The sequence below is a fragment of the Macrobrachium nipponense genome, chromosome 17, assembly GCF_015104395.2.
Source record: "Macrobrachium nipponense isolate FS-2020 chromosome 17, ASM1510439v2, whole genome shotgun sequence".
NCBI lineage: Eukaryota > Metazoa > Arthropoda > Malacostraca > Decapoda > Palaemonidae > Macrobrachium > Macrobrachium nipponense.
Window position 1 is genome coordinate 54,112,290 of NC_087210.1, and position 12,566 is coordinate 54,124,855.

At 41.0% G+C, this 12,566-nt stretch overlaps 1 protein-coding gene across 32 annotated transcripts in view; it reads left to right on the plus strand.

Moving 5' to 3' along the window:
- LOC135196233 (uncharacterized) overlaps positions 1-12,566 on the plus strand; it is a 152,654-nt gene that overhangs the window by 52,437 nt on the left and 87,651 nt on the right. For 7 of the 32 annotated variants that reach the window (XM_064222891.1, XM_064222889.1, XM_064222880.1 and 4 more), the window contains exons 2-3: positions 4,076-4,175; positions 4,330-6,588. In XM_064222891.1, coding sequence (XP_064078961.1) covers positions 4,440-6,368 — 1,929 coding nt within the window. In that variant the 5' untranslated portion in view covers positions 4,076-4,175; positions 4,330-4,439 and the 3' untranslated portion in view covers positions 6,369-6,588. Of the gene's footprint in view, positions 1-3,099; positions 3,119-3,340; positions 3,449-4,075; positions 4,176-4,329; positions 6,589-12,566 lie in introns of those variants that run through there. The other 25 variants (XM_064222900.1, XM_064222897.1, XM_064222893.1 and 22 more) reach the window with 7 other exon arrangements.

A 12,566-nucleotide genomic window follows, 5' to 3' on the forward strand; every position in this document is an offset into this window, starting at 1 on the left:
GGAAACAAGGGGGAATGCGCTCCTTCACCCTCTACAACCTTGCAAAAGATCTGCTTCTGTGGGCAGAAAAATTTCAAGTTTCGCTGATCCCTCAATTTGTTCAAGGGAAAATGAACGTGTTGGCGGACGAACTAAGTTGCTGTCACCAAGTACTGCCGTTGGAATGGACTCTCGATGCGAAGGTCTGCCTAGACCTATGGAAAATCTGGGGAAAGCTGATGATAGACTTATTTGCAACTTCGAGGAACAACCGCCTGCTGCTGTTTTGCTCTCCAGTCCCGGACCCTCTTGCATGGTCAGTCGACGCAATGTTACTAGACTGGTCGGGCCTGGAACTATGCGCCTTTCCCCCGTTCGGCCTAATAAGACAGGTGCTGAACAAAGTGTCATTTCACGAAAAAGTTTCCCTGACACTAGTCGCTCCATTCTGGCCAAGGAAAGAATGGTTCCCGGATCTCCTCAACTTGCTCGTAGATTTCCCCAGACTTCTTTGTTAAAGAGATGTCTACTCAGACAACCGCACTTTGCAAGATCCACCAAGGATTATCCGCTCTGGCACTGACAGGATTCAGACTGTCAGGAGTCTCGTCAGAGTGAAAGGTTTTTCGAGACGAGCTGCAGAAGCTATCGCGAACTGCAGAAGAGATTCTTATAACAGACTATACCAGTCTAAATGGGGGTGTTTCAAAAATGGTGTAGACAAACTAAAGTCTCTTCTTCTGAAACATCTGTGAACAAAATAGCTGATTTCCTTCTATTCTTAAGGGATGTTAAGCGTTTAGTGCCTTCGACTATTAGGGGATACAGAGCGATGCTGGCTTCAGTTTTCAAACAGAGGACTAGACCTATCCACGAATAGTGATCTTTCCGATCTAATTAAATCGTTCGAGACTTCCAAATCGCCAAAGGGCTCGATAGCATGTAATCTCGATATAGTTCTTAAACGGCTTTCGGGTCCTCCCTTGGAACCGCTACTTTCTTCGTCTATGAGGAATCTCACCCATAAGACATTATTTTTAGTTGCTTTGGCATCAGCTAGACGAGTTAGCGAGTTACATGCGATGGACAAAGAGGGGGGATTTTCTCAAGGCGACGCAGTTTGCTCCGTGGAGCTCAATTTTCTCGCGAAAAATGAGAACCCTTCTAATCCTTGGCCACGTAACTTCGTTCTCAAGAACCTGACAGACTTGATAGGCTAGGAAGAAGAAGAACGGCTCTTATGTCCCGTGCGGGCATTAAGATATTACCTCCGCAGAACGGAGAAAATTAGAGGTCAATCAAATCGTTTGTGGTGTTCTCTCTCATAAAACGCTATCTCCTTTTTTCTGAGAGAATTAATTGTCGAAGCACACACTCAAGCTAACGACGCAGTGTTTCCTTTACTGAGAGTGAAAGCGCACGAAGTTCGAGCAGTAGCGACTTCCCTCGCTTTTCGACACAACTTGTCGCTATCCGCTATCCTCCATCCTCCTCCAAAGTACCTTTTGGAGGTCTAAATCTGTGTTCGCTACGCATTATTTGAAAGAAATCGAGACAGTGTTCGAAGATTGTAAGTCTCTCGGTCCACTTTCGGTAGCTGGCTTGGTGTTGGGAGAAACGACATAGGGGTTGCTCCCTCTGTTACCCTATGTTTCGCCTTGTATTAAGGTTGACGAGTTAAAGGGAAGTCCGGGGGTACAGTGTACCTGGAGTACCCACCAGTCATTTTCATTTTGGTTTTGGTGGGTAAAGGTTTTTATTTTGGTGTAGGTGACAGTTGTTTTCATGTTGGTTATTTCTGGTCTTAGCCCAGGGCAAGGGCAATATTTTGTTGTATCTTCATTGAGTCAGCGGTGAACACCATGACTACGAGGATCTTCCACTCCATGTAGAGGCACCCATTGGTCATATCCTCCACTGGTTATGGAAACTACATTTTCTAAATTCCCTCCTTGTTGTAGACCTCCTTTAAATATTTGCCAAGTTAGAGACAAGAAAAAAATCAGCTCAAGTGTTCAGCTTAAAAGTAGCTTCTTGGCCCATGTTTCTGAGCTTAGGAACTCGATTGCTGTATATACAGATGGGTCAAAATCAGCAAATGGAGTTGGATGTTTTGTCATCGTCGGTGAGAGAACAATTAAAAAAAGCCTCCCTATTAAGTTCTCAATTTTTAATGCTGAGATCTATGCTATTTTTAGCGTTTTGAAATGTATTTTTAGTACAGGTAGCACTGGGGACTCATATATTATTTATTGTGATTCCCAGAGTTCCCTAGCTGCACTCCAGAAGTTGATGCCATCTAATCAACTTGTTCAAGAGGTGCAGGATTAGCTGGTCCTCCTGCATTCTCGAAAACACATCAGTGTGAAGTTTTGTTGGGTTCCCTCGCATGTGGGAATTCGTGGTAACGATCTGGCTGATACAGCCGCTAAGCAGGCAACTTCCTCCTGGGCTTCCCACTCTGTGAGGGTTCCCTGTGAAGATTTTAAAATTTTTATTAAATCATTTTGTAGGACTAAGTGGCAGAATCACTGGTCCAACTTAAATAGTAATTTAAAGCTGAAATCGATCAGACCTTCTGTTCATCCCTGGTCACCTTCTGTTGGGATGGATAGAAGATCTAGTATAGTTTTAACACGCCTGCGTATAGGGCATACGTTTTTAACACACAGGTATCTTTTAACTAGTGGAGCAGAGAAGCAGGTTCCTCAATGCTCCAATTGTAATGTTGGCATTACAGTGAGGCATATGTGTTGACTGTCCCCTTTTTATTTTAATCATAGACGTCGGTTTGGTTTCACCAACAAACCTTTGTCAGATATTTTAGGAGAGGGTGCTCCCACAGAGGAGATTTTTAAATTTCTTAAGGAAATCCATTTGTTTTATGATATTTAATTGAGTATTTTAATATGAATTTGATTTTAATAATTTGATTTAATTATATAAGTGTATCTTGTATTAGTAAATATATCCCGTCGATATATATGTGCTGAATGGCCTTTGGCTCCGGCGCATGGCAAATGGCCACAAATATTATAAATTCATTCATTCATTCCCATTGGTCATACTCCAAACCTTCTACTACGTAAGATGAACACCGACCAGAGGCAGTATTCTCCTGCAGCAGCTCTCTTACAAGGTAAGGTACAACAGGCACTAACAGTGCTTTTGGCTATTTTTTCAAGAATTATGTTATTTTTTAATTAAAACTTACATCCACAGCCCCCCATCCTTGCAATGGATAATCAGCTGTATAATTGTTTGGTAAGACTGCAATAAAATGGAATTTTCATTATAAAATAAAATTTTATTGCATACTTACCAAACTATTATTAATCAAAGCCCTCCCTCCTCCCCACAGGTGGATGGCTGGGCAGAACAAATTGATGTTACCTGGGCAGTTGTACCTGTAGCTCCCTTGAGTGGAGGGAGACGACGTCACCTACATCAGCGATGGTGGCGGCACCACGTAAGTTTTGAATCTATTGTCTGCCATTTGTAGGGAACCTACAGCTGTATAATTGTTTGGTAAGTATGCAATAAAATTTTATTTTATAATGAAAATTCCATTTTTCATCTTAATCTCACTTCAACCATTCTCTCTCTCTCTCTCTCTCTCTCTCTCTCTCTCTCTCTCTCTCTCTCTCTCTCTCTCTCTCTCTCTCTCTCTCTCTCTCTCTCTCTCATTTCCTTGTTAGCAAATTTTGACAGCCAATTCCAGCTTGCTCTGAGGAATACTTCTGCATACCAAGCTCTACTTTTTATACTAAGAAAAATACAAATGGTTTGGAAAAAGTTATGAAGAAAAATACAAATTGCTTGGAAAAAGTTGTGATTTCAAAAACTAAGTCTATTGAGTTATTCAGGTCTCTTTCATTTGAACCCTTATATATTTGTAAATATCTCTGGTTAGTAGGAAAACATGTTGAAAGGTTTGGCAATTAAGGGCTTCCCATAGAAATACTGCTTTGCACATTTCAGTCGTGAATTGGCATTGGATTGTTAGCATAACGTCCTTTTACAAGCATCTTGCATTAAAGAAGTAAGAACATTTGAATATTATTTTATAATTATATATATTTTTTTCTTATTTCAGAGAATCGAGTTTTCCATGTGAAAGACAGTGAAACGAGACCTGAAAAGAAAGGCATGCAAGGTGAGGCAAAATCAGATAAGGCAGCAAGGTCTAACCCAAAGTAGGTAACAAGCCTTTCTGTTGAGTGAGGGTTACAAGGCAAGGATTTGATTCTAAAACCTTAATTTGGAGTACACTATATTGTTCAGTATGTGGTTGCTTATCCCATTTTAGAATTTACACCTTATTTACCAAAATATTTATATTCTTTCCAGGAATTGAGAGACATAACAACCAGCATTGTCTTCCCAAATGAAGATACTTTAAATGTATAACTAAGATTTGCTCAGTGAAACATCATTACCATTTTAGTGCATTCAGTATAATGACTGACAAAGGAACTGTTGTGTTAGATAGTGATGATGATATAAATATTGGACTGGTCATATCAGATGTCAAATCATTGGCAGATGAGGTACATTTAGATGATCAAAGTAGTAGTTTTAAATCAAATTTATCCTTGGTACAAGTGAATCTAGAAAATGAAAGTAATATACCTTTTATGCAGAATTCTGAGTTGGTTTCATCCCATAACAAATCTCCATCCTCTTTGTTTCATCTTCCAAAGGGGAATGGGAACAGCACAGAAGTTAGTATTGATGTTATCCCAGACATCCAGGAGTGTCTTTCAAGCTGGAAAACTGTTTTTCCTTGGGTACAATATAAGAAATCAAACAAGCTTATATGTGAACTTTGCCAGTGGGGTTTTAATTTCCAAGAGTATCATGAAGTACTTCAGTTCCACAATGTAAATGATAAATTCAGTGTTGCTGCTAAACTGAGGTTACACGCTAAAAAAAAGTTCCATATTATAGCAAAGGAAGAACAAGCATTGACATTAAAAGTTTGTGAAGAATTTTACTGCCTTATAAAAAATGAAATATTCAAGATTAAAAGTATAGAGGATTTTTTCCACTGGGTATCTGTTTTTTCCAGTGATCAAATACCTCAAAATACATCATTAATCCCTCTTTTTGTGCAGAACCTTGCTGTGGTAATAGAAGAAGAGAATCTGGAGTCTTTATTTGCAAGTCCATATTTTTCTGTAATTGCATTTGGTAAAATGAACTTCATGATACTGAGGTGGTTAACCCCACAAAATGAAGTAGTTGAACATTATTTCAGTAATTTTATACAAAAAACTGAAGAGAAATTGCCCATTTTGGCATATTTGCAGTATAGAGGCCTTGATATGTCACGTATGGTTTCCTTCTCAGATGTAATAGATCCACCCAAGGAATTCATAAAAAAAGCAATTCTTGCAGTCAATGTTGCAAACCGTTTATGTTCAGTGGATACCCTCCTCATGTGGTTGAGTAAAACAGAATGCTTGCAGGATATATTTCTGCATCTAGAAGCTGTTTTAACACTTTGTCACTTGACAGCATTTCCACCCAGAATGAAACAACTCCATTTAATGGAAAGCTTTGGTGTTTCTGAAGTATACAAGGCTTTGAGAGTGGAAGGTCTGTTGTATAACATATTAACTAATGTAGTTTATCTTGATAGAATGTTACACCAGTTTTCTAGTATTCATGGTTTTCAAGGATTAGACTTCCAAAGATTAAGCATGAGGAAGGACAGCCCATTGATTGAAACACTTTTTTTTCTCCCAAAGTTGAGTGAAATTGTTGAAGATGTTGACTCTCCATATTGTCTTGAAGATCTTAGAAAACTTCGAACTACTATAGTTACTAACAAAAGAGTTAAAAAGAAAGGGGCCAAAGGAATACATGATGAGAAAGAGAATTTAGTTGTAACTGTTATAGATATGTTTATTTGCCAAGCAATTTTAACAAAACAGTCACAGACATTGACAAAATTTCCATACATTGACATCTTGTCAAAAGAGATGAGAGACATTTCTGTCAAAGAATTTGAGTCAGTTTTTTCAGCATTTATGCCTAGCCTTGGAAATGGCAAGGGCTTAGAACAGTTGCAGCAGTTACAGAATTTATTTCATGAAAATGAAAATGATTCTCCACTTAAAATTCTATCCATGCTGCAAAGCTGTCCAGCATATCATCAAAAGTATGGCGAGTTACTGAGGTTAGGACAGATGATTATGGTTATTCCAGCTTTGAATGCACATGTGGAACGGTATGCTTTTGAAATCACTGCCACAGAGTTTTTTTTGTCACAAAAATTTCCAAAAGAACTGGAACCTTTGATAACGTATTTGAACATAGAGGGACAGCATGAGTTCAGTGGTTTAAACAGAGGGAAAATATTCAAAGTGTTCTCTGGAGAATAAGTTTGACTTGGATGTATGTTGAATTATTATGAATATTTTTAATTGTGTATTGCTGCTGGGATTCCAGTTTCTTATTATTTTTTTCGAAGCATGTGAAGTAAAAGTCAAACCTCACCTTTAATTTTTTTTATAATAAAAGACAATTATAAATTGTAAATAAAAGAGAATTTTGTTACTCAGATATTCAGTGAATCTAAAGCCAATAAATGTTGAATGAAAATAGTTTTTTTTTATATAGATATGTTTCCATGTGAATTAAAAAAAAAAAAATTTTTGCTCATACCCAATGCCTGGTTAAAGGCTGTGTAAGCTGAGTGGAAAATACTCTATATACAGTAGTTGATTCAAATGCTTCCATTCCATTAATGATTTTGCCATGGAAGATGAATGTGCACATAAACAATTTGTTCATGTGCGGAACAAACCCTTGGTCTTAACAATAAGATAAATCTTCTTGTGCCAGCTGGAAACTGGTTTAAACAATCAAAGATTGTACAGCAAGGAATCTGTGAGATCTGGCAACTCATGTATACGAAGTGGAAGCTGGTCGTCGACTAAGCACAGAAGCTTGTGATGCGTTAGTCTTTCTCTGACTGCCTTGGAGAGTAGACACTTTTGCTTTCCTTCCAAGCCTGTTGCATTGTTTTCCTGAGATTCTTTGCATTGTCAGTTGTGTCTGTATGTGTGTTTGTGCTTTGTCATGGAGTTTTCAGAGTCTTCACAGCCTTGTCAACATGTGCCCTGGTGTTCATGGTTTTCCATGCTCCAGGATTTTGGCTGCTACAATTACAGATCCCCATATGACATGCAGTAGGTGCTGATCTAATTTTTGTACTGTTACTAATCCCTGCCCAGAATGTTGTGCCTGGCCTAAGTTTTGGTGGAAGATGTTTTACAAGAAGAGGGAGCATTGCAGAATTTCTACTCTTTCGTCTACTCTTCCTTCTTTGGAGGGCTTGTCTTATCTGGTTAAGACGATTCGGCTTTCCCTTCTTACAGTAGTGCTCCCCATGCTGGAATTGTACCTCTGTCTCCTTCCCTTTCTTCCATTGATTTGTTGTTGGAAGTATCAGGAGTTGCACAGGATGATATTATGTTTAATGTAGCCCCCTCTCCCACAGGATCTAATGTCCTGTTTCTTTAATTTTGGAATGAAGCAAGATGGTGGTTGTTTGGGAGTCGCTAGGCCTACGGGGTCCCCTCCCTCCTTGGATGGCCTGCTGCCTCATTTCTTGAAGGCACACACCACTCCCCCTCACAACCCCAATGGCAATCCTGCCTCCTCTAGGACTACATTATTTTGGATCTCGTGTGGTGCCTCCTAGCGGGATGCCAGTGTCAACGTCGATGCTTACTGGGTCGCCTATTATCGCTCCACCAGTAAGGCCATCGACCAACACTGCCTTTAGAGATGTCATGACGTCACCCCCCCAGCATCCTCTCAGCCTATGACGTCAGCTGTGGTGGCATCTCTTCCTCCTGTTGTTGTGACGTCATCCCATTCTACTATGACGTCATTGCTTTCTGTCGCTGAGCCATCGGAGGCGTTATTTCAAGCTGTATTTGAGAGGTTGGACTCTGTTTTTCGGGAGAGGTATTCTGCTCTTTCGGGAAGAAGTGTGTAAACGGAGTGATTCTTCCCCTCCACTCCTCCACCTGTTTCTTCACCTCCTTCTCCCCTCGCCTTTGAGTCAGACGTTGGAGAGTTAAAAACTTTGTGGTGTCATCTTCTGCGAGCGAGAGGCTTCTCAACACGGCTGTGTTTCTTCCTTACACGTAGTATTCGTTTGTGAGGTTGGAAGTGAGGTACGAGGAAGGATGGCATCGCCAACTTTCCTTACATGTACATGGGTGTGGTAACAGTAGTGCTAGCCTATTATCCCCTGTTCCTGTTACAGTCCGTCGGAAGGATGATAAGGTGAGGATTAAGAAGTCGAAGGTATCTGCTGCGAAGGTGTCTCATGCACCTTCCAAGGATAAGGATTCTTCTCTCTGCAAGGTTGCAGTTGATGGTCAAGAACGTGAAGCGTCCTTAGTCCACGGACGTGTTTCTCGCTCCTACTAGAGACCGGAACTTTAGAGTCGGTCTCCGTCGGCAGTTCGTTTTGGCTTTTAACTGTCTTCAGGCTAGTAGTATTGTGTACTTTTGTGTTCAGCATTATGAGGTTAAATCAGTTGCCATACTGTGTATGTCTACAGTTGTCTTAAGTGATCCCCAAGTTCAATAGTCTTTTGTATAGCACATCATCATCTGGACCTTCAGTTATCCTTCCTTTTTTGTAAACCTTTGTTGTTAACAGCAGTTTCCCAGTTCACTCGGTATAGTCGACCCCCGCCTATGCAATCGTCAGGATCCGCGGCTTCACCTATTCATGGATTTTTTTGTGGAACTTATCTCCAAATTAATCTAGAAAAATTTGGTAATTTTTCAGTTTTTTTTTGTCAAGAAATAGTCACTAATTACTGTATTTTCATGTTATTTTTGTAACTACATTATTGTTTATAAAAAAATTATTAATTTTCAAATGTTAGTATGTGTTAATGTACGTAAACACAGCAGACTATCAATAAATTTTTTTTTCCAATGCATGTTGAATATTAAGGTACAGTACATAGTAGTTAACTTCCCAGTGTTTCCCCAAGTAGGTAAAAAGAAAATGGGACTGTATCAATACTGTATGAGAGAAAATGGATATACTACTTGAAAGTAGGGGAACGTGAATATTTTTCGCACTTAATTCTAAGCCATATATTTGTAAGGGTAATGTTATAATATGACTTTTGAACGATAATGAACTATTTTGGTTAATAATTTAGGGTATATTCTAAGTAGGATGATAGTTTAAGGTATACATTTGGTGTCTGAACAATCAAAATATGCAGTTATAAACATTTGTAGAGGGGTTCTTTGTTATTTGAACTATTTAAATAGCCGGTTATAAGCATTTTAGAGCCGTATGCCAAGTTTTCACAGGTTTTAGCTGTTCGCCGGTGGCTGTAGTCGTTATCCCCCTGTGAATACCAGGGGTTCTATTTATATATCCTCATTATCCTCATCTAGTCAACTTTTATTCCGGCCCTTTCTCACTTTCATGCTCTTTGTAAGTGATGGGCAAGTAAGTACGACATTTACTTAGTGTTGATCAATTGTCATCATAATCTGACATTGCTAGCTATAAGTTTTGGCTAACTTTAGGTAATTATGGACATTTGAAGAATTTAACTGTTTTGCAGTGCTTGCTTTATTTCAGTCCAGCATTTCATAATTTTTACTGTTTTTGGTGAAGGTATTCCAAGTTTGGAGTACATACTAGAATTCTAATGTAATGTGTCTTTTCAGGTTGTTTCATATTTTTTTTATCTTTCTAGTATCATATGATGGTACCTTAGTACTCAGACGTAATCCATTCCAGAAGGCTGTTTGAATGCTGACTCATCCAAGTAGTGAAACAAATTTTCCTATAAAGAACAATCAATGTACAGTAAATTGGATTGATTTGAGACCCATGAAGAATGAAAACTATATTTTCATGTATGGACACTTACCTGGCAGGTATATATATAGCTATATTCTCTGTTCGCACTGGCAGAATTTTCAAAACTCGCGGCAACCGCTAGATCACTGGTAGTTCAGGTGATCGCCACCCCGCTCCCGTGGCGCTGGTGCTCGGAATCATTCCCATTTTCGTCAGATTTTTTTCTGCCACTGAACCGGCAACATCGTTGTTGGTTCCCTGCTAGAATTCGAAACTCGTTAGCTGACTTTCGCTGTACTTGGATGGTTTATTGGGTATCGTATTGGAAAGTTGGATTGGCAATCGCGATTGGAAGTTATTATAATGTCTGATTCTGGTATAGTATTTCGAGTGTGTATGAAAGAAGGGTGTAAGGTGAGACTACCGAAAGCTTCGGTAGACCCTCACACAGTATGTAAGAAGTGTAGAGAGGTTTTGTGTACTTGGGACAATAGATGTAATGAGTGTGAAAGTTTAAATGAGAAAGAATGGAAGACTTTCACCAAATATGTTGAGAGACTTGAAAAGGATAGAGTAAGAAGATCGGTGTCTCGGAGTGAGAGGTCAGGTTCTTCTAGTAAGGCCTTGAATAATTCTGTTATTTCTCCCCTTCTTCCCAAGTAGAAGTTGTTAATCTTTCCTCAGGTCTCTCCTGCGCCCGCTGCTGTTTCTGAGGATACTAATATTGTGAAAGTGTTTGCCGCCCTTGCGTCAATGGGCGATCAGATTCAGCGTCTTACAGACAAAGTGGGTACGATTGAAAGTGTCAGTGTAGTGGAGGGGGCGGCTGATCGTCTCACTCGTGCTCCTAGACCTAGACCTCTGCCAAGCTCCCAGACCCAAGGGAGAAGGCATGTCGACAGTTGAAGGGAGGCGAGAGGGGTTCCCTTACGATCAGTCGTCCCTTCAGGCAGTCCTGTTGCGTCCCAGGCTGCAGCAGTGCGCCATAGAAAAGGCGACACTGGGAAGTGTCTTTCCTCGACAGATAGTGCTGCGTCAGGCAGGTATGGACGTTATGCGGAAGTTTCGCGTCCTCTGAAGAGGACGCATAGACCTACGTCTTCTCAAGATGAGCGTTACCCGCAAGAACGGTGGAGTAGTCCCGAGATTTTCTCTTCTAGTGATGAGGAAGAGGTGGTTCCGATTAAAAGGAGGAGATCCTTTAAGTCAAGACAAGACGCAAGACCTCATGTGTACGACGGTTCTCGGGATAGGAGCTCTCCTTCTGAATACGGAGCAGTCTCTCCGATATCTTCCCCTTATCGTAGAACTCAAGATCGAGTTTCTCGTGTTGATGATCCGTCTCGTCTTTGTTCTCCGCTTGCTCAGACTTCACGCCAGGAAGCAGAGACTAGGAACTTCCTTGAAGAGATGCAAGGAAGGTTAGCCGATTTGGTTATATCGTGGGGAACATCGGAACTTCCTCCTACAAGGCGTAAGGACGCATCTCTCCCAGTCAAGTCGTCTAAGAGGACGCATGATGGTTGGCCTCCTTCTCGTCAGGCTTCGGAGTCTCGGGTAGGACGCAAGTTACGGGAGCAGGGCGCAGGACGCAAGTTACGAGAACAGGAAGCAGGACGCAAGTTTTCGGAGCAGGACGCAGGACGCAAGCTTCCGGAACAGGACGCAGGACGCAACCTCGGAGCTCAGAAGGACGCAGGCGGCAGGAGCAGGTTTCTTCACGCGAGGTTGGAGAAGATTTTCTGCAGCAAGACCTGGGTTTACAGGATGTGTCTTCGGCAGAAGAGGAAATAGAAGACTTAGAATCTGAGGAAGAAAAAGAAGGTGAAGCACCTTCTTCAGATTATAAGAAATTGACGAATTGCCTTCTTTCACTTTTTGGAGGGGATTTTCAGCCTGCAGCTCCGACATCACCCCTTTCTCAATTCTCCAAGAATAAAACTCCGAAGAAGTCCTCGTTTTTGAAGATGAAGTTTTCGATTACGGCTAAGAAGGCTCTTCAAAGAATTGATACGTGGTTGAAGGAAAAGAGGGAAGCGGGCAAGACTGTGTTCTCTTTCCCTCCTGCCAAATTGGCATCGAAGTCCGGAATTTGGTATGCGACAGGGGAAAATCTCGGCCTGGGAGTGCCTGCCTCCTCCCAGGGGGATTTTTCCAACATTGTGGACAGTTCCCGCAGACATGCCTTGAATTCGGCCAAAGTGTGGTGGTCTCCATCAGAATTAGATCATCTCTTGAAAGGGATTTTCCGGACCTTCGTGGTTTTTAATTTTCTGGATTGGTCCTTGGGAGCTCTGGGACGAACAGTGGAAGATAATGAAGCAACGGCTTCTCAACTCCCAAGCAGTATTATGTCCTGCATGGACAAAGCCTTAAGGGATGGAGCGAATGAATTGGCATCTCTTTTCACCGCAGGAGTTTTAAAGAAAAGGTCACTCCTATGCTCTTTTGCTGCTAAGGGCGTTTTCTAACGCCCAGAAATCCGAATTGCTTTTTTCCCCACTTTCGGAGCAATTGTTTCCTGCGGATATTATCAAGGATATTTCGCTTTCCCTAACTCAGAAGGCGACGCAGGATCTGTTAACTTCCTCGGTAAGGAAATTTTTACCCAACAAGGTAGTTAAGAAGACCCCTAAGGAATCAAGGCAAGCTAGTCAGCCCTTTCGAGGCAAGTCCTTTTCTCGTCCGGCCTTCAGAGCAAGAAGAGCTCCGTCCAAGAGGG